Raw genomic sequence first — 21,658 nt, 5'->3', positions numbered from 1 at the left:
TCACATATTGCGTACTTATCAAGATACTTACAAAATGCAAAATTACAACTACAAATATTGACTTTTCTTTTCAAACAGGCATTTTATCGAGTAGCGTTAAGAAAGATGCAAATTTTTATTTATTTTTTTTTCTTTTTTAAACACTAAAGTATACACGATATGGGATGATTCTGATTTTCACAACATGTAAAAAACTGTGAAGATTTATGTACACGTATATTTATAGTACAGCGGTAACCGTACGGAATTTAGCGGTTATACTTAACGGAACAATTCTTTTGCCAAGTCTGGTGTAACGGATCGTGTGAAGCGATTCGGAAGAAATGAAAATAAGAAGAAAGAAAAGTAGGGGAAATAAAAACTGCCTCCGCGCATTTTTATGAGCTAATTAAAATCCTACAAGACCGGTTTCGCTGATTATTATACATTATGTTGATGTCACGCGTGGAATATGCTATGTATAAATTTTAGATAAGGAAACGAACGATGTTCGCGATCGAAAATAGCCGAAGTGTAGCGTGGAGATGAATTGTACAGGCTTGATTTCATTGAAGAACTAGAAAAGAAAAGAATATACCAACACGGTGTAAGGATATAAATGGACAAAATTACTTGAATTGACCACATTTTGAAGTACGATATTATCGAGAAAAGTTTCGTATGAATATTAGAACGTTTAAGGATCCGAAAATACTAAGATCGCAATGTAGAATTTTTGAACACGCGAATGTCCATCTTACGGAAGTTTTCCAATACAAAAGACGCAATAAAAAATAAAAATAAATAAAAAAACGTGCGAAGGTTAGGTATAAAAAGAAACCAGAATATAAAAATAAGATCGTCAAAATAATTCAGTTATCCATATTTCTATTCGTTCTGACGATTTTATATTGTGGCTTGCTATAATTTCATCTTCCTTACATTTTTACCCCCGCCCAAAGTTTCTATACATATTTGGCAATACAGTAAAGCCCTCAAAGTAAAAATTGTAACGCCTGTGAAGCATTTCTGCAAGTTGTGGGTAAAAGAAAAAAAAAAGAAGAAAATTAACGTTACAAATCTGACCTGAAATTTTTCGCGCATGAAAATAAACAACGGTAAACGACAATCGTCAGACGGGCAAATTACGGGTTTTTGGAATACCAAATTTTCGCCACTGGTGGGGACAAAAAAATAAATAAATAAATAAATAAATAAATAATTGCAGTCAACCGCTGCGCACTTTCTGACTCAATTCGGTGTTAACCCGTTATTGCGAGCGCTAGCTTTTCAAAATTTGGCGATTGGAGTTGTAAGATGATTGATTTCTTAAATCCAATCAAGTAAATTGAGGCTCCATTTTCCGCAAAAACCAATACAGGCTCGTCGATAATCATTTATTTATGAACGCAAAAGCACACGAACGTGAGATATTTGAACCAACATTCCGTTAGGCAGACCTGAAAATCAAAGATCGAAACCGGATTAATCGTATCTGATCGGAGTTCAAATTACAGCTATAAAACTTCTTTGACACAATCTTGTTTAATTCGTTATAAACATCTTTTTATAACGTTAATCTTTTTAATTGTTTCAAAGGGTTTTCAATTTTTCATACCAATAATATCATCATAATTACAGTTATAAGACTTTGGTTTTACGCATTATTAATATTTAATTTTGAGAAATCTTAGGAGAAACAAAAGGAGATGTAAAAAAAAAATAGGAAAACGCGTAACTAATTACATCTAAACCATTGAGATGTAAGAATCTCAATTCATCCGTAAAACAAAAATAAATAAATAGATGAATAAATAAAAAACAAGTTCGTCGATCTGTGTAAATTTTGACCGTGAACTTTCGTCTCGAATAGCTCTGCAAATATCACTTTGAAAATTGGTCACCACTTATCAATGCCCACAAAGAAACTGAAGAGATATTTCCCCCTCCATTCGTCTCCGATATATATTGCGGGATAACTTTGCTGTGCGATTCTGTCGGTTTCGATAGTGCGAATAGACTACAAACGTTTCTTTCGATTCTCCGAGTACGTACCATTTCATCAGGCGATGAATAAGATATACACCATTATTGAAAATGAACACCATTTCTCAGTATTCTCGTCAGCCTGCGTCCATATATAATTACTGCAATAATTGTGTGCGGTTGGATAAAAAATTTCGTTACTTTTGTTCTCTTCATTCTTGATATTCTCTAATCTCGTATCGGTTACCGACCGAGCAAACTCACCCTTGTCCGTTCGTTTGTTTACTTAATACGGGAAGAAAAAAAGGATGAGTTTTTCTCGGTCGGTAAAGGTAGGATTACCGCATGACCTTAATGGGCGCAAAAATACGTATTATCACAACTTACATCACAAAAGGGGCAAACAATATTTGTGGTTCGTTATACGCTACGAGAATAACAACGTATCTTGCAATTTTGATTATTATTAAATCAACGATAATTACGGCAAACTTTTCAGGAATGAAATTCATTCTAATCCTGGTGCTGATTTTCGTCGCGGGATCGTTCGCCGTACCCTTCACCTACCTTGAATCTGTGCTGCGACATGTTCGCGGTCCAAAACAATACGCTATAAGCCGTGAACCGGAAGTGGTAAGTTGGTAAAAATACCGTGGCAGTTTAAAAAAATGTAAATCAGACGGCTAGAAGCCGTTATAAGAAGCATGGGGATGATCTCTGTAGAAATATCTTGTATACCAGGCGGTTACAAATCGTACTTGAAATTTGTAATCGCAAAGTTTGATCAAGTGATGAAAGTTTCAATCTGACAGGTCTTCTCCGAGTATGACTTTGTGATCGTTGGAGCAGGGCCAGCCGGGTGTGTTTTGGCCAACCGACTGTCCGAAATCCCGGAATGGAAAATTCTTCTCTTGGAAGCTGGCCGTTGGGAGACACTCCTATCCGATATACCGATGGCCGTCAGTTACTTTCAGTTCACCGACTTCAACTGGCACTACCTGATGGAACGCCAAGAAGGAGTCTGCGAGGCGATGACCGATGGTAATGAGAGCTCACCTCAACTTGTGTAACCCATATTTCAATGCGCAAAGCAATGACTACTCGATACCGAGATTAATCGGACTCCAACAGTGTTAGCCAATCAGACGGTGAAGATGGAGTGTTTGAAATGGATTCGCTATGTTTCAAATCAGAGTACATCCGAGGCACAAGTGGTTTCGATTAAATTTGATCAGTCGAACTGGGAAAATGGTATTAAAATGTTTTCTCTTGACCTCGTTTTTCAAATGACTCGGGCACTGCTGGATCGATAAAATTAAAAATGACGGGGGTACGTACGCTTCTCGCCCTTGAGACGTGGACATGTGCTGAAAACTCGAAATTTCGTTTTTGGATCGATTATAAGAAATTGGCAGTGGAAAGTTGAAAAGTCCCCTGAACTCGTTCCAAGTTATTTGTTATCACTTAAAGTCCTTCTACTTCGCGAAGTCGCTTAACGTCACTTGAAGCCTTGAGTTGAGTAAACTTCCCAAGTGAAATTAATGTGATTTAAACTCTGTACCGTGATTAAAAACCACCAGGTAGATGCCACTGGCCACGTGGCAGAGGCGTTGGAGGTTCGAGCATAATAAACTACATGATCTATACGCGAGGCAATCGACAGGACTTTCTGGATCTCGAAGCCGCTGGAAACTACGGCTGGGGGCCAAACGAGACGCTTTATTACTACATGAAAAGTGAAAGGTCAAAATTAGCCGCCCATCCGTACTCTCGGTATCACGGACGCGACGGTTATCTCAGTGTTGGGGATGTGCCCTACAGATCCAAGATGGCAACTACCTTCCTCGATGCCACCGCAGAACTGGGGAATAAAATCCTCGACTACAACGGCGAGGACCAACTCGGTTTCTCGTACATTCAGTCGACGATTGAGAATGGCAGAAGGTCAGTTTTTTCTTTCCTAGTTAGAGGTAGTCGAAAGTACAGTCTTCTGTACCAACACTCTCGTGAAACAAAACGACCAATTGCGCCTGCGTCAAACCATGTGATTCCATTCATAGATTCAGTAGTTTACGCGGAGTTTTGTCATTTACTTTTTAAATTGGGCAATTCACTTAGATCAGGTGGTAGCTATCAAAATTTGTAGTTATCTCGAAACTGTGTTGAATTACAAATTTGAGGTACCCGTAATGTGACGGACCCTGTCCCAATTTCTGCATTCGATTTAACATAACCTCAAAACGCTTGCACTTATTGATAGATCGTCGCAGGGTGTAACCAGATAGAGTTGGCCAGCCTGCTGTCTAAGCGGATGACAACCTTGGCGCACGCGCACTTGGGTGTTAAAAAATGTTATACAACTTTTGTTGAAAACTTTTTTCTGTACAGTCTATAGATTTTTATTTATAACGCGCCAAAGTTTTTCAATTTTATGAAAAAATTCATGGAAATTTTTTTTTTTTTTTTTGTCGATTTATTTCAAGTTTTATATTCTACAAATTTCGTCATCGCTATTTTTACCGTTTCATCAACCGTTAACTATATGTTTGGCAATAACCATTTTGAGAAAAGTTTGCCACGCTGTATATAAAAACCAATGCGTTATGCAGAAAAAATGTTTAGAATAAAAGTTGTAGAAAATTTTATTATCTACCAAAAACAATCCCTGCTGTTTTTGTCGTACGATGCACAGTTCGCGAGATGTTTGATAAAACGTGTTTTCCAAGATGGCGACTGAAGCTGAACCCCCCGCGTCCCGCCAACTTGAATTTACATTCAGGGAATACCCCCGAATATTTTCCAACAAGAAAATCAATTCTGTAGAAAATTGCAGAAAAAAGTGCGCGGTTCTTTAACTAGTAATAATTCTCTTGAAAAGGTGCGTGCCAATACATCGGCCAATCTCAAAAAATGGGACACAATTGATCGGTAGAAAATACTCTGAGCCATCAAAATGCAGACGCATTTCGATAAAACGTACACTGAACAGCATAAATACAGGAAGATTTAAGCTGTGTTAGATCTTTGCGAAATAACATGAGATTGAGGTTCCTAACGTCAATGTATAACAACGTTAGATTCACAAAAAAAAGAAAAACATAACATTATTTTGCAACTTCAGGGCTGTCTGAAATTCATCGAACCCTGATAATAAACCACAAAAGACTCAGATTTTAGCGACTTGTATTCTTTGAAATCATTCAAAGACTTAAAAACAGTATTCTTTCGGTAGAATTTATTGTACCAACACGACAATACTAACTTGAAACTTGTGAGATAATGCGATATAGACTCAGTTGAATTGTTGAAGTAATAAATCAATCAACTTTGCAGATGTAGCGCAGCAAAAGCATTTCTGAGGCCGGTTCTTGGCAGGAAGAATTTGCACGTTTTGGCCAATACAAGAGTGACCAAAATCCTGATAAATCCGAGATCGAAGGCCGTCTACGGAGTTGAATTCATAAGGAAACGGCAGCTGACACAAGTATTCACGCGTAAAGAAGTGATCCTGTCGAGCGGTGCATTTAATTCTCCTCAGCTCTTGATGCTTTCTGGTATCGGGCCAAAAGAACACCTGGAGGAACTGGGAATCCCTGTTGTCCAGGACCTTAGAGTAGGAAAAAATTTGCAGGACCACATTTCATTTCTGGGCCTAACATTCCTCGCTTCGAATGTTGGTGAGAGCTTGAACGAAAAGAAACTTCTCAACGATCCAAAATACTTGATTGAGTGGCTTCGGTATGGTAAGCATAATGTGCATGTAACTTTTTCCGCAAAAACCATTGCACGTGATTCGGGTCGTTATTAAAATAGAAGAATTCTTGTGTAGCAAAAGTTGTTCAAGTCAAGTAGAAAGTCAAATAAGAAGCAATCGAAAAAAGCTTATTCCCGACACGTTACGTTTCTTTTCCACAAAAAATATTAACGCAACTTCAATCTTTCGTTAAAATATTTAATCGAAGCGCTGTTTGTCGAGTGTTGCAGTTACATATTCCATGTCTTCTGTCATTGAGAGTAAGGATAGATTACAATCTAGTAGAATTAGCTGTCGACGATCAGAAGTCGTGAAACCGGTTTGGCAAGCGATCGTGAATAACATTTACTCCTGGTGATTAGGCAAACCGAAATCACCGGCGTAAAGCAAGTTGCTCGATTCGGGCGTAAATTTTCTGATGAATTCATTGCCGCTTTCCTGAATTTTAAATCTAATTCATTCGCGAAATACCTTCAAGCGGAACGATTCAGTCCGATTTGAATATTACGAATCGAACTTAGAATTCCATGCAACATGATATAATACGATTTCAAAAAAAGTTTCAAGCATATCTGAGCTATAAATCCTGGTTGTGTGCAGGCAGATTGATTCTGGTGAAAAAGTCATTAGTCAGGATTGTGAACGTATTCAATTCAAGTTATACAGCCATAGTTTAAGACGAGGTTTGAAATATCTATTTTCTAAACACTAGACAATAATGACAGAAACATTTTCCGACGGCAAAACAAGTTTCAACAGTTTAGTTGTGACATTCATGGCAAATTTGGATTCATTGAAAATAATGCACGACTCATTGCGAGTGTGACAGAGTGAGGAAAGAAACGATTGAATGCAACTATTCGGTCTCATGATATACGCGTGAAATTTTGGTCGATCAAGCTCGAACGACAATTCGAATAATAAAGATCTCGAGTAGTAAATGAAGTTAGATAGCGAACTTGAGGCTACGTATTCAACAGATCTACATTCGTTCATCGTCGGAACTCAGAATAAACAGAGACTTGAGCTTTCGATCAAAGTTGATCAATTGAAACTTGGCATGCATTACAAATGAAGGGAAAACGAAAATGAAATGACGATGACAAAGACCGAATCTAGTAAAGTATTTTCAATACAGGTAGAGGTCCTCTGACGTTAACTGGAGGGGTAGAAGCGATCGGGTACGTAAAAACGAAGTATAACAATTTCCCGGCTAACCAGCCAGACATCGAGCTTTTCTTCCTGATCGGATCGCTAAGCTCTGACGGAGGATCGACCTACCGAAAGAGTTTCCACATAAACGACGAGACGTACGAAGCAGTTTACCGAGAAATCGACTACGCGGACTGCTTCACGATAGTCCCGATGCTTCTACACCCAGAAAGTAAAGGCGAGCTGCGGCTGAAGAGTCGGGATCCATTTGCCTGGCCGAAATTCTACGGGAACTACCTTACCAAGGATATCGACGTCAAGAGAATGGTCGCTGGGATCAGGGAGGGAATCCGTATCGCCGAGACAAAGGCCTTCAAGATCCACCAGCCTCGTATTCACGACAAACCATTCCCGAAATGCGCTCACCTCAAGTTCAACAGCGACGAATACTGGGAATGCGCCGTGCGCATGATCACCGCCACTCTTCATCATCAGGTCGGTACTAATTGTTACACTGAGGGAAATTTTTAGTTCCCGTTACCGCTCAGTCCTTGACTAGTTTCATTTTTTACCACAATCGAGAAATATGGTTACAGGTACGAAATGAAAATTAGAGTCGTACCTGTTACCAGAAAGTCTTTTTTAGCGATACACGTTTTACTGAATTTTTCTAGTTACTGTAACAAATGAAATTTTTCTCAGCGTATCCTCGCGAATTCACAGTCACGGTACCAACTTGAACTGATCTTTTTTTTTCAAGGTCGGAACCTGCAAAATGGGACCGAAGACCGACCCAGAAGCAGTCGTCGACCCAGAACTCAGAGTCCACGGTATCGACTTCCTCAGGGTCGCGGACACGTCGATCATACCGAAATCATGGAGCGCTCACACAAACGCGCCGAGCTTCATGATCGGCGAAAAGGCGGCTGACATGATCAAGAGGACTTGGAACCGTTTTTAGGCCTCTGTTACACACAACCATTCCAATGACGAAACGATCGACTCTTAGCTCACAATCAGTAGCTACAAAGAAACAAATGTCTGTTGATGAGAAGACCCGATGATGATCAATCGGTGTTTTCGTAAAACTGTAGAACGAAATGTCGTTGACACAAATTCATTAAAATATAATTATTTATTGTTTACTAACGCATCGTGGATCTAATTCTTCATGACGATATTCATTTAAGAATCCGTTAAGCAGCGTTTAGCACAATTTTTTCTGTGACAGGGGATCAACGGATTCCTTCCAATGGTGACGTCTCTTTTCTCGTTTTTGTTTTTTTTTTTTTTTTTCTTTTGAAAAAGAATACATCATACCATCGATTTCAATAACAATTATAAAATAGAGAAAGTATATCTATGTAAAAGTGCGTACACTCTTGTTGGGATATCAGTATATACGTTTCTTTTCCAACGAATGGTGGCCCTGCCAAAAAAATTGAGAAACTAACGAGAAATCAAGAATGGTCAGATGTTCACATGCCGTAATAGATAAGAAGTCAAGTAAACTACGGTACGTTTCGTCGAAAGTCGTTTACTTGAAAATTTCGAACGATTCGACGTCGGTAACGTATATGAACGAAATGTAACATATTTGTAGGACCTCTAATTTTTGGGAAAGATTTCGGAGTGAAATTGGTGCAGACATCGAATGAAAACTGAAAATTATGGCCAAACAGTTTACGGCTGTGGACTTTGGAAAGTACATAATTCTGGTACGCATTCCACTTCGATCCCGTGACGTTTACGTTCCAGGGATTTTCGGTGAGATGTCACGATTGGGTTGCGCCACAATGACTGATTTTTTAAAATTGGTTCTAGGGTTTTTGGAAAGCACACAAAAAGTACATAATAACGGTGCGCACTCCACTTTGATCATGTAACGTGTTTCGTCATAGATATGCTGGGATCGAAACAACTCGGCACCCTTACCACAGGTTGATGATTCCAGCTGTACAGTTGAAGCACAAAAAATTCTATGTCGGGTACAAAAAAAAAAGCACAAAATTGTGCTGTCAATAAAATTTGGCTTCCATGGGCGAAGGTCTTAAATTGACCAGGCCACCAGGGTATTATACTTATAATCGGGTACCGTGTAGAGTGAAAAAGCCGAGACTTTTCAGAGGCTATCCAAGAATTACGTGAGGGGTATAAGGAGCACAAATAAAAAAGGAATACCTTATCCTGAGCGTTGTTAGGAAATGGATTTTAGCTTGAAAAACAATCTCCTCCTATCAATTTCGCTCCAACGGAAAACGCTATCTGGTGTAATCGAGACGGAAACGCGCAACTTGAAACCTTTCAGTGCGTAATTGCAATTCCGCGATAAAAGCTTTGCATAGATTGTATGGATTGATTTAACAAGTGGTTTGTCTGTTCACCTCGAACTTGAAATCCTGCGAAAGAGTTAAACGATATATTGATATTTATAGTTGCTCGGTAAAGAGACGCGTTGTAGCTTGGCGATCATTCGGATTGGTGCGATTTGTTTTTAGAGTTATAACAATTATATTCCAAGGCCAATGAATTCGAATCAGAAATTTCACGCTTGGTTCAAAACGTGAAACGATAAAATAAACCTTTCCTCTGTGCGATGCTTTTGATAACTGGATTCATGGGTAACTATCAAGTAAACCATTTTTTGTTCGTTTTCCAATCATTTGCTTTCCAATCTCTTTTGAAATAACAACGTTACAAGCTTTTCAAGTTCGATTGAAAGTGACCATGATTGTAATTGAGATTCTTTTATTTTACATAGTATATTTGGATAGAAATAACGTGATAGAAAATCTCGGCAAGTGGCATTTTCATTATTCAATAAGTCAAGTTGTTTCATCGGCGTCGGTATGTTCCAATCGAGACCCTACAATTTCAATGTATGTGGGTTTCAAAATTTCAAAAAATTGAATTTTTTTTTTTTGCTTATCTTATAATTGAATATGTTGAGAATATTCCTTTAAAATTTTAAAACGATCCGAGTCATATTCTAAGAGATATAGCCTTTGGATGTTTCACTCATCAGGCTATAACCAAGCGTGACGCAGGTATATGGAGGTTGTCTGCTGCAAATCAAGAAAAAAAATTAACGTGTGATGAAAATAATGTTGAAGATACGACAGATGTTACCGTGTCAGGTGATGGCACGTGGAAAAAACGTGGATTTGCATCATTATACGGTGTAAGTACGATTATTGACTACTATTCTGGAAATCTTCAATCGCGTTTTTCTCGAAACTACATTTTTGAAATCGGTAGTCACGATTTCTCGAAAACTTATGAACCGATCTCTTTCAAATTTTGCACACTTCTTCAAAATAACATTATCTCGTGCTTGAAGGAAGGAATTTTTTTTTTTTTCTATTCCAAGTAATTTTTCAAGGCCATGAAGGGTGCAAATTTTACTCAAAATAAGGGTTTTTTGTTTTCAACGCCGCCAAAAATGTAATTTTTGTTTTTTTTTTTTTCTTCGTCCAAGTACGAGTTTTAAACATCTACTAACAGAAAATTTTTGGTTTTTGCATTTCAGATGAATCTGTCATGAGTTATCCTGACTACGCCGAGAGAACTTTTTTTTGAGGGGTCATAGCAGACGACGTGTCCACGCCTTAATTTTCAATATTTTTCAATGAAAATTTCACAAACTACTTATAAAATATGTATCTTTTATGTGTTAAATTGATGGAATGAAATATTCTGTTGATTAAATAAAAAAAAATTCATAAAAATGTACCTATTTTGAGCTTTTGAAACCCACCTAACCCCTTAATGAAAACGATACATATTCGAATTCTAGTTTAGGAACCAGTTGTATTAGAACATTCGCAGACCATCTCAGAGCTTCTAAGCTCTGAATAATCCAGAGGTGAGAATTTAGAACAATACTAGTCGTGCCCGGAAGGTTTTGGCGATGCAAAAAAAAAAAAACTGCTCAAGGTTGGTAAAAATCCTTGAAATCGAAGGAAAATTATTATTTTACAACTTAAGCGTAACAACTTGGCAATCACTTGTCGGAGGGAAGGACTCCGTGCATTCGAGAGAGGAAATTTTTTAGAGAAAGTTCTCTCAGCGAGTAGAGTAGCAGGTACCAGACGGTCAGTATTTCTTACATAACCACGATAGTTGCTAGCCTACATTTCCTCACATGCTGTTATAGTAATGTAGTATTATGATCATTATTATCATTACGCGGATAGACATACGTAAACAGATCGTTAACATATTTTTGTTTGTATAGTTGAACGCGTTTTGATCCAACAGAACCGGTGTGGAAAAATGTTGGTTGGAACAATTTTCCTGTAGAACAATATTCCGTAGAACAAAACTTATTCTGTGGAATCGATTCACTTCCATTTGGTTTACACCCGTAATCTGATCGTGACAATACTCGGAGAAAATGAGGAAATAAATATACAACGAATAAATGAACAGACACAAATTTTCTACTGAAAATTTTCCATTTCAATGTTTAAAATTCCTTTCTGCACGGATACTTTAGTTTTGGGTTTGTTCATTGTCCTCTTTTTGTATCCGAAAACCTGCATCGTACATTGGACTCTGTGTATGAATTCAGCAAGCAGCTAGATTTCTTACAAACCTAGGAAACAAACGAACAGGTATAGATATTGAAACGCAGAAAATAATACGTAGTTTATTCATTTTTTAAATAAAGAAAAACAGAAAACGTTGTTGTTAGCAATTTATTTATAAATCCAAAGTCTACGTATTTATAATGTTTTCACAATTTTTCCATGCAAATCAACTAATATTGTCTAACTTGTGTACTAGAGAGTTTCACAAAAAAAAAAAAAAAAAATCTGCAAATTTGAGCTCGATCGAAAAAGACTTGGAGGTCCCGCTTTCGAGTTTTCGTTTTCACTTGGAAATAACACGAGAAAAAAAGTGGTTGCCTTAATTGTACTAAATATCGTTGCCTGCGAAAAAGATATCTTAATATTTTTCATTGTAATTTCTATTGAATTTCAATGTAAAAACGAAAACTCGAAAGTTGGGCCTCTAAAAACCTTATCCGATCATTTTTTCTGATAAACCATCCTATTATTTACCCCATTTCACGTTTACAGATGTATGGAAAACATTGTTGTGCAGATTTATTGTAAATTGGTCACCGAGTTTCGCGTTCATAAGCATACAAACAAACCTAGCTTTCTATGAATTAGTACAGATTAATCTATTTTTTGGAAACCAGATTACCAAACATCTGTTCCTCTAATGATATTTTCTCTCATAATTTGCACGAAAGTGTAAAAATTAATTGCTGGACAGTAAATTCTGGTCGTCCTTGCGCGTAATGATCGTGCTTTGATTTATTATTATTATTATTTTTTTTGTTTTTTCTGTTATTGATCAGCGAATTCCTTCATGTCGCTTAAAAACCACAACATGTTTTGTGTTATGATGCATTTTCTGCGCGTAATTTGAACAGCCAATTTTTCACGTCATTATTGTATAAGGTCGGTTATAAATAATACCTACGGAAAAATCCAAGGTCGAACATCGAAATGAGACGAACGATTGACTTTAACCATAGATAATTATATGAAGAAAATTGATTTGAAAAAAAAAAAAAAAAAAAAAAAAAAAAAAATTATGCGTAAAACCGTTCAAAATTGTTGGTATGACGAAAAAAAACTTTCTCTACTTGAACCTGCGGTCGACAATGTTTTCTATGTCAAGGAAAGATTTTATGAATAACATTCAGCACTCGATTGAATCGAGTTTCACTTTATAACCCTCATTTCGTTATTATTATTATTTTTATCATGTTTTTTGATATTTTGTTTTTTAATAGCCTCAGATAACGTTTCGACCTGTTATAATTGCAAAAATTTATCTCAGCCGGAATTATTTCAAAGAAAGTGAATCAACACGCGAATTATAAACCTGAATATTATTTTTGGGTGCAGTATGAAAGAAACAAAATAAACAGACTCGAAATCCTTTAACTCGGTGTAGCAAATCTTTATTTTCTTCGACGGAATATTACAGGAATAACTTCGCAGATATTTCGCATCTTATTGTAAACGTTTTAATGAGGCGAAGTAAAAGAGACAAATAAGAAAAATGCACAAGTTAGTTTAAGATGGTGTCGATAAAAACAGATTATTCATTTATTTAGCTGGTTACTAACGAATCGTACCAACAAGTTTATCGTATAACATAAAATGAATCCTTCCTACCCAAATATAAAAAAGTATAGTTGAATTTTAAACATCGAAAAACATTGTAAATAGAGAAAGATACAAGAATTAACAAAATGACAATTAAAATATATATTAGAGAGCAGAACGTTTAAATGACGTCGTGTAATGAAGGGAGATAGATAATTAATGTTAATTACGTGCTGCTTAGACAGTTTAAAATGATTTTCCGTTTTCTCTTCTTTTTTAAATACTGCGTCGAAGTAAATGGGTTGTTGATTAATTGTTGACCTGATCAGGATATTATTATTAAATTACACATTCGAAATAATCGTCACATTGTAAATAAACTGAAATATTATACATTTAGCGGGTTTGTAATTATAACTGTCGCAAAGATCAGCCAAGTGACTGGTTGAAAGTGCATTGCAACAGAAAGGAGGAAAATAAATGGAAAACCTGGGCAGACTAAAGGTTTGCAAAGTTCTACGTTCAAATTTTTAATACAATTATTTAAATGAGTTAATTTAGCAGAGAGTATCTTTCCTGGAAACGGGTGTTTAGTCACTGTTGCGACAAGCCGAGCGAAGAATTGTAAATGATTCATTTGAAATTGTGTAACTTGTTGCATCGTCGAATAAAAAAAATTTCAGGTATGAAAACATAACGAGAATAATTTGAAATTCAAGTATATTTCCAGCAATGATTAACTAATTATAAACAATTTGACCCACTTTTTAACGAATCGCCTGTATGTAAGCGCATTTATTATACGAGTTCAAGCAACCTCCTCACCTTGTTCCGAAAAAACTTTCTTTATTATTATACTGTTATAAAATCAACGACGGGATAATCTTATAATGATTTTCGATAACTATAGAGAGGAGTTTGTTCAGTTTCTAAACTTACGAATCAATAAGTTATAATAAAATCGACAGATTAATTACTGGTAAAACAAGTTCAAAGAAAAATAAAGTCCAAAACGTAAACATTAATTTTTTAGAAAATTGACGAAATCTTATCGAATTGTTCGCGCGTCAAAAAATCCTTTCCATTACAGGAATGATGATTGTACTTTTTTTTTTAATAGCAGGTCAATTTTAGTAAAAAAAATTCCCTCTAATTTGTTGAAATTCGATGAAAAATAATTATGCTTTACATGTTTCTTTTCAAATTGTTACAAAACTCAGGTGATTCTGAATATGCATCTTTATTCAAGAATAAAAATCATTTCTTTCAAGAACGACGACCATTCGTACATGTTTTTTTTTTTCAAATCAGAGAACAAGAAAAAGCACAAAACCACAGCTCAATATTACAGAAATGTATCCTTCGATTGATTGAAATTCAGCGACAAATTTGTGTCTATTCGAAAACGCAGAAAAAAACCTCCCCATGTTGAGAAATAACGATCACATATAATAACGGTCGAATAAGAAAAATCAAAGATAAATACAAATAAGACCGTAGTTAAATAATGAGTAAAAATTCCAACGCCAGCATTTTTCCAGACAACGAAGCAGAAGAAATGAATAAATGGATGAGAAACGCATCGTCGTCATCGGTTAGCAAACCGTCACGAGGCTGAAGCAAGTAGCGTCAACGTATCGATACATCGGGAAAAAAAGTCATTATTGGTCAATTTGCGATGATTTTCAAGAAGTTAGCTTCTCAGAATCGGTATGTATATTTTATTTCATTTCATTTCATTCATTTCAAATACGAGCAGAGCCCGATTACACGGTTGACGAAAATCAACGACCAAAATTTTTACAAAGAGACCGAGCGAATGATTTTTATTGGAAATAGGTGCTCACTTAACGATTATACAGACCAATTATTACAATAACAAAAATAATAAAAATAAAAATAAAAATAAAAATAAACCACGAGGATAAGATGAGAACATGGAGCGCAAGGCCAATATTTTGTTTAAGGGGGGAGCCTGCTTTAGAGGCTTCAAAAAATCGATTTTTTTTTTTTGCATAAATGTCTTCCCAAACTATCCAAGAATGTGTCTCTAAAATTTCAGATGCAAATTCGAAATATTTTCGGAGTTACAGAAGAAATAGTGAGCAAGCGTCGAGCAGGTATACGAGCGGTTTTTTGAAGTTTTCAACCAGTTTTTTGAAGAGTCTGAACCAGTTTTTTCAAGTTTTGAACCAGTTTTTTGAAGAGTCTGAAGGGCAATTCTATGGACCAGGAATCGCTGATTAGCATATTAATGCGGTAAGTTCAAGAAAATTACGATTTTTTATGTACGAAAACTTTGACGCACGATTTCTCCGTTTTTCATTTTTACGCTTTTTCCTAATTGGCGGGAAAGATAGGGAAAAAACTAAACGTCCTATCGAAACGAGACAAATTGCATTGTACTCGGGATGAAATTCTCTTCTAGTTGAACCTAAAAAACCTTAAGAAAGTTAAGATTAACTCACTTTTTAAACAATCTAAAGTGAATTCTTTTCCCAAGAAAAATGAATTTTTTTTTTAATTTGCGAAAAACTGTTGATTTTTTCACTTTTTGTGGAATTTTCTTGGTTTAACTAGAAGCTATACTACTGAGAAGTAAAAATTTTTTTGGTTTCTTTGTTTCAGATGAAAATTGCGACCTGCACCTTTCCCGCCGCACGACAAATGCATACTCGAGACGCCTCGGTGAAATGCTTGTACCAGGCATAATATGACATGTATCCTGATGAAAAAATTCGAGAAGACTGTTGAAATACATGACAATAAACCCTGAAAGTTTCGTTTCAATCGGATATTTCTTTCCTTCCCAAAAAAAATCCCCGAAAAAACCGACTTTTTGAAGCCTCTAAAGCAGGCTCCCCCCTTAAACGGTTTACCAAATGTCCGAAACTCGCAAAGTTGCGAATCAGCGATTTTTCCTAAACATGCATCGTTACAGTAACGTCACTAAACTTCATCCTCACAAACTGTCGCGATTTAAATTGTTCACAAAAATATTTTCAGTAAATCTGAATGTTCGACCAGTCGAACCATCAAAACAGCTGGAATATTTCACGTGTGATTATCATCGTGAAGGTAATAGGTAAAATGAAACGAGGGAAGGGAAGAGAGGCAAGTGGAGGTGGTGGAACGCCTGTGCTCATCGTATGCATTCTCCTCTGGTTTGGTACGGACATAAGTAATACGCGTGGACAGTAACGAGAAAGCGCCTTTCTCAGTCAGACACCGTCTCCGCAGGATCGCTTTGGCAAGAGTTAGCTGACAATAACAATCGGTAGTTTATTGTTTCCCAACGTCATTTATTACACATTATTGTTATACACTGCGTGCTCAAAGCGTGGCAACAGTGACCGGTTAATCGACGCCATTATTATCAATGTTGTTCGTGTGATCATTGCGTTGTTGAAGGTGTTTTTTTTTTTTTCTTGTTTTTGAACTTGTTGAGTTGTTGTTGCTCTGCCGTTGCTCGGGGATTCGATTCCAAACTTATTTGATGTTCAGTTTTACTAAGCAACTGCGGATCAGATCAAAGTGTGAATGACCCGGTGAAGGACAGAGTGGCGAGGCGGAGGGAGAAGAATTTTTGATCTTGAATTTTGGTTCGTTGGAGCAACACTGAAAGTCTCCGAAAGGTGAGTTTCGCGATTCGTACATAATAACGGTGTTGATTTAGAAGAAAATGTGGGCTACAAGAAAGTTCATTACTTGACTGGTATACCTGGTTTGATTTTGTCTTTCTACTATAAAAACTTTCGACAATTGCGGAGAAATGAAAACCAGAATTTTTCACACCAGTGACCACAAATATTATTTCAAAACGGACTGAATCACCAAAATGGGGCCTTGCTCACGAAATTTCCTCCAAAAAAGCAAAAAAATTTGAGACTTAGTTTCATTTCGAGAAAATTATGCGGTCGGTCCAACTTTAGAAACATCTGAGTTTGTATTTTCTCGTTGCAACAAACTTTCTAATTCGAAATACCCAATTTATTTACGACAGAATAGTTGGTTTAATGAATGATTTTTTCAAATTTATAAGAGAGCTCGGTACAATTATTATAACGCAATATGTATTGTATCAACAACGAAACGAAGTCGTCTTTTCGGAGCTTTTGGAAAATGTTGAAATCTGACTTGAACAGTAAATAATGATTATACAACCGTACAATAAGTTTGGACTTCAAATTTACGTCAGTTTTATCGCAACTTTTGTGCGTTTGTATTAATTTCTTAAGAGTAACTTCATGCTGTCTAAATATATGACAATCGCCAATCGTCTTTAGTGAGCTTCCAGTTCATAAAAATTCCTTGCACACGGTGATTTTCATGAAAAATTAACTCCAATCAGTGGCGTTTTAATGTTTCTGATACTTATCCGCTGATACATTCGTAGGAACTTTCTGTAAATTGGCGGCTAGTTTCACCATGATGAAGAACATCAATGGAATTGAGTCTTGTTTCCAACTAAAGTACACTCGATTTCGCATCCACTGACCTCGCATCGTAAATCATCATAAGACTTAAAAATTTTCTTGGCCATAAAATCCCGTGCGCCGTGAATAATCTGTTAATGAAAAACTGAAGAAAACTTTCATTGCAGGATGATGGAACTGAAAAAGATCATGTGCCTGATATCGTTGACCTGTATGGTGGATGGCCAATCGTTCTTCGATGTGATCCGAAACTATCGTCAAACTCAAAGCAACAACATCCCATCAAACTACAAGCCGGAAAGAACGACCTACGACTTTATCGTCGTGGGATCAGGTTCGGCGGGTTCGGCGGTAGCGAATCGTCTCTCGGAGAACCCGAAGTGGAAAATACTGCTACTGGAGGCCGGGGGAATGATGAACGTTCTGAACGACATCCCGATGCTAGTGAGCGTCTTTCAGCTCACAGAGTTCAACTGGGGCTACAAAGTCGAGCCACAGACTAACGCCTGCCTGGGAATGATAAACAGACAGTGTCCCTGGCCCAGAGGAAAGACCCTCGGCGGCACGAGCACACTCAACTACATGATCCACACTAGAGGCGGAAAAGAGGACTACGAAAACTGGGCGAAAATGGGCAACAAGGGTTGGTCTTGGAACGAGGTGCTTCCCTACTTCAAGAAGAGCGAGCGCTTCGACATCCCTGAGCTGAACAACTCCACCTGGCACAACAGACAGGGACACGTCTGCGTCGAATACGTTCCCTACCACTCGCCCTTGGCCAATGTATTTCTCCGTGCCGGCGAACGCCTCGGTTATCCCATCGTCGATTACAACGGTGCCAACCAGATCGGCTTCTCCTTCATTCAGGTCAACATGGACAAGGGCACGAGGTGCAGCGCCGCCAAGGCGTATCTCAGGGATCAAAGACCAAATCTTCACGTTATGACCAACGCCAGGGTCACCAAGATCCTCTTCGACGAAAACAAACGCGCATACGGGGTCGAGTATGTCAGAAGAAAGAAGTTCCACCAGGTGCGGTGCTCCAGAGAAGTCGTTCTCTCCGCCGGGACCATCGACTCTGCGAAACTGCTCATGCTCTCGGGAATCGGACCGAAGGAGCACCTGGAGGAACTAGGCATCCCGGTATTGAAGGACTCTAAGGTTGGGTATAACCTCTACGAGCACGTCGGTTTCCTGGGGTTGAGTTTCCTGGTCAACCAGAGCGTAACTCTTCTCCCCAGGCAGCTGGCCAGACCCGGCGTGCTACTGGACTACGTGATGAACCGAAAGGGGCCGATGACGATACCCGGCGGAGCCGAGGCGCTAGCTTTTATCAGGAGCAAATATGCCCAGGACGAAAGACCAGACATCGAGCTGCTCTTCGCATCCGGCTCACTCCATTCCGACAACGGACTGACCTTGAGAAGGGCTCTGGGGATAACCGACGAGCTTTATAATGCGGTGTACAAACCGATCGAGGGCCGCGATGCCTGGTCGATCTGGCCCATTGTTCAGAACCCTCGCAGCGTCGGAAGGATCAAGCTCAAGTCAAAGGATCCTTTCCAGAGCCCGATCATCGACCCGAACTTCTTCAGCCACCCGGCCGATTTGGAGATAATCTTAGAGGGAGTCAAACTTGCTATCAATATATCGCAGAGTGAACCTTTCAGAAAATATGACTCTCGTCTTCATGATGTCAAGATCCCCGGGTGTCGGACTCTGTCTTTTGGCACCGACGACTACTGGCGATGCGCCATCAAGCATCTGCCATCCATGATGAACCACGAAATTGGCACCGCCAAGATGGGACCCGCCTCCGATGTCGATGCCGTTGTCGACCCGCAACTCAGGGTGCATGGTGTCACTGGTCTCCGCGTTGCCGACGCTTCAATCATGCCTGCCATTCCCACTGGACATTCCAACGCTGTGATTTACATGATCGGCGAAAAGGCTGCCGATATGATCAAGCAGACTTGGCGATCGAGATAGTTTCGAATCACCAGTTACTCGACGAACTCAAATTCTAAAACATGACTATTCATTTCTGGTCGCATTTGTTTTAAGGCTACGTAATAGTAAAACTTCCATCAACCAAATCGTTGCGGTGATTCAATCCGTAAACCAATGAACGAAATTGGATGAAATTTCAAAAACGCGTTACCTTCCCATCGCAAGATTCAGGAGTCATTTATGCATTGAAGATTATATCCAACTCCGCGATTTCTATGATAGTTTCAAGAACGTCCCGCAATAGTTCTAACGTAACCAATTCATCGTCAGTCATTTTCTCTTTCTGATTTGCCATTTACAGAGTAAACGACTGAAATAAATAAGTTGGAATATCAATACCACTTCGCTTTTTGATCACAGAATTTGAGAGGATCTTCTAAAATCATCTAACAGTACCAAGGGGGCAGAAGCCGTATCCGCTACCCAGCGTGTGGTTTGCTGCGGCAATACACGATATTTTTTTGCACTATGCACGGAGGCCGGTTTTTCTTCTTGTAGTGAGGGATCACACCACATCGATCACGTGTCGGTGCGATCAAGGTTAAGATTCGTAACGTCCGATGTTGTTGTTTCGTAGGCGGTGTGACTACTTTACCGACCGGACCGATCGATACTAGAAGAAAAAGCGGCACTTTGCTCCCCCTATACTGGGAGCCAATACTTCCAGAGAGACAAAGTGACACTTTGCTTCCTAATCAAGGAGAAAAATCAGCCTTTCCATGCATATATGTATATAGAAAAAAGTACTACACTATTTTGTTTCGCCAGTAACGCGAAGTCCTTTTTTGCAGCACCTGCATGGAAAGTCCATTTTTATGCACCATTTACAAGCACCGAAAGTAGTCTTTTATACACACGTGCGGGAAAAACTTTTGCGCATCGCTAGCGGTGTGAAAATTTTCTCGCACAGGTGCCTGAAAGACTTCTTCGAGTGCCCATTGACGGTACATACAAGAATACTTTAAGAGCAGGCGTTAGAAAAAATGTATTACAAGTTTGTGCAAAGTTGTCTTTTGCGGCATGTTCTTGGTATTATAACGTTCAATATTTTCGCAACTTTTTCAAGCAAGATTATAAACTGGAATATTTCAGGTCAGTATGAACCGAAGTGTAAACATTTTTTAAACTTAACTACCAAACATAATTTCGAAATAAGTATTTATTGATATCGGTGTTTGTTGGCTGTTTAATAATAAATAACTATCCGCGCTGTTGTATTACACTGAAAGAAATATGTTGAGTAAATTAACAAACGGACAACTCGGTATGAAAATAAATGTAAAAAATTAAGGATTTCTAGCCATAGAATTCATTGTTAGAGAACATACGTGTTTTAGTGTTAAGTGTTGTTGTTATAATTAAGCGTATTCACTAATAAATATAGCAGGCTGGAGTATAAAAGCCCTTGTAATTTGTAAATATATAATGTAACTAAGTAATTTTTTTTCTCAATTCTATTCACGTCCCAAAGTATAATCCATGTTTATTATCAACGCGTATTGAGCTTACCTTGCAGGTTTTCATTCACGAAAATTCTTCACCCGCAATTCGTGAGCAACAAAGAGTTCGTTTCGAATTTATCGCTGAGTTTTAATTTCACACTGATCTTCTTTGAATTATTATTCGATGATGGAAAGCGCCATAAATAACGCTGGAACTCTTCAAAAGTTGTAAAGCAAAGTTGAAAAAGCGACTCGATGGAATACAAAAACATTTCAACGTGAAAGTTAAACAGACTTTAACGCATAGATTTGAAAAGTTTATATTATTTCCATTCAATAAGCGTCGAAGTTTCGTTTCGTAACAATCGTAGCAGATCCAGTGCTTGGAGAAAAATTTCTAAAAAAATTTGGGCTCCAAAAAAATTAAAAGTACAACTGATCATTAATGGTTAATTATCGGCAAATTATAGTCTCATTCAAAATTTACGATCATCCACCCTTCACAGTTATCTCAATAGTGATCGTGCTATCTTATTGTGAAGTTTACCGGACCATCGATTTTTTCAAAAATTTGACAAAAAGCAAAACAAATTTTTCCAAGATCTATTAGCGGCTAATTAGCGGCTTATCATCCAAAAGGTTTTATTTCGTTATTTTTGAGTGGTTGAGCTGACTTAACGAATGTAAAATTTCAGATCTTTTGATTTCTAAGTTGTACATTCAATTCTTCGTTATCAATCTACATTTTCACATTTAGGACGATATGGG

General features: G+C 37.8%; 3 protein-coding genes across 4 annotated transcripts in view; 2 read left to right on the top strand and 1 right to left on the bottom strand.

Annotated features, from left to right (window-relative positions):
• The window catches only part of LOC124176644 (flotillin-2), a 478,641-nt gene that overhangs the window by 437,032 nt on the left and 19,951 nt on the right, over positions 1 to 21,658 (bottom strand). The gene's annotated exons all lie outside the window — the stretch shown is intronic.
• LOC124176633 (glucose dehydrogenase [FAD, quinone]-like) lies at positions 1,965 to 8,020 on the top strand. Of its 2 annotated transcripts, none has more exons than XM_046558185.1 (7): positions 1,965 to 2,026; positions 2,465 to 2,598; positions 2,778 to 3,006; positions 3,546 to 3,909; positions 5,299 to 5,708; positions 6,858 to 7,366; positions 7,632 to 8,020. In XM_046558185.1, exons 2-7 carry the CDS (start codon positions 2,467 to 2,469, stop codon positions 7,830 to 7,832), a joined length of 1,845 nt encoding a protein of 614 aa, XP_046414141.1. In that variant the 5' UTR covers positions 1,965 to 2,026; positions 2,465 to 2,466; the 3' UTR covers positions 7,833 to 8,020. The 2 variants fall into 2 exon arrangements, with proteins under 2 accessions (XP_046414141.1, XP_046414140.1); XM_046558184.1 differs by having other exon boundaries at positions 2,008 to 2,045.
• On the top strand, positions 16,178 to 20,884 carry LOC124176636 (glucose dehydrogenase [FAD, quinone]-like). Its single transcript, XM_046558197.1, has 2 exons — positions 16,178 to 16,637; positions 17,606 to 20,884. Exon 2 carries the CDS (start codon positions 17,607 to 17,609, stop codon positions 19,425 to 19,427), a length of 1,821 nt encoding a protein of 606 aa, XP_046414153.1. The 5' UTR covers positions 16,178 to 16,637; position 17,606; the 3' UTR covers positions 19,428 to 20,884.

Source organism: Neodiprion fabricii, chromosome 2 (assembly GCF_021155785.1).
Source record: "Neodiprion fabricii isolate iyNeoFabr1 chromosome 2, iyNeoFabr1.1, whole genome shotgun sequence".
Classification (NCBI taxonomy): Eukaryota; Metazoa; Arthropoda; class Insecta; order Hymenoptera; family Diprionidae; genus Neodiprion; species Neodiprion fabricii.
The sequence above is the reverse complement of the archived record's forward strand: the minus strand, read 5'-3'. Positions and strand labels throughout refer to the sequence as shown.

Coding starts and splice junctions, on each gene's coding strand:
- LOC124176633 (XM_046558185.1), top strand. CDS start 2,467: ATGAAATTCATTCTAATCCTGGTGCTGATTTTCGTCGCGGGATCGTTC. Junction 3,007..3,545: donor CTGCGAGGCGATGACCGATG/GTAATGAGAGCT, acceptor AAAAACCACCAG/GTAGATGCCACTGGCCACGT. Junction 7,367..7,631: donor CCGCCACTCTTCATCATCAG/GTCGGTACTAAT, acceptor TTTTTTTTCAAG/GTCGGAACCTGCAAAATGGG.
- LOC124176636 (XM_046558197.1), top strand. CDS start 17,607: ATGATGGAACTGAAAAAGATCATGTGCCTGATATCGTTGACCTGTATG.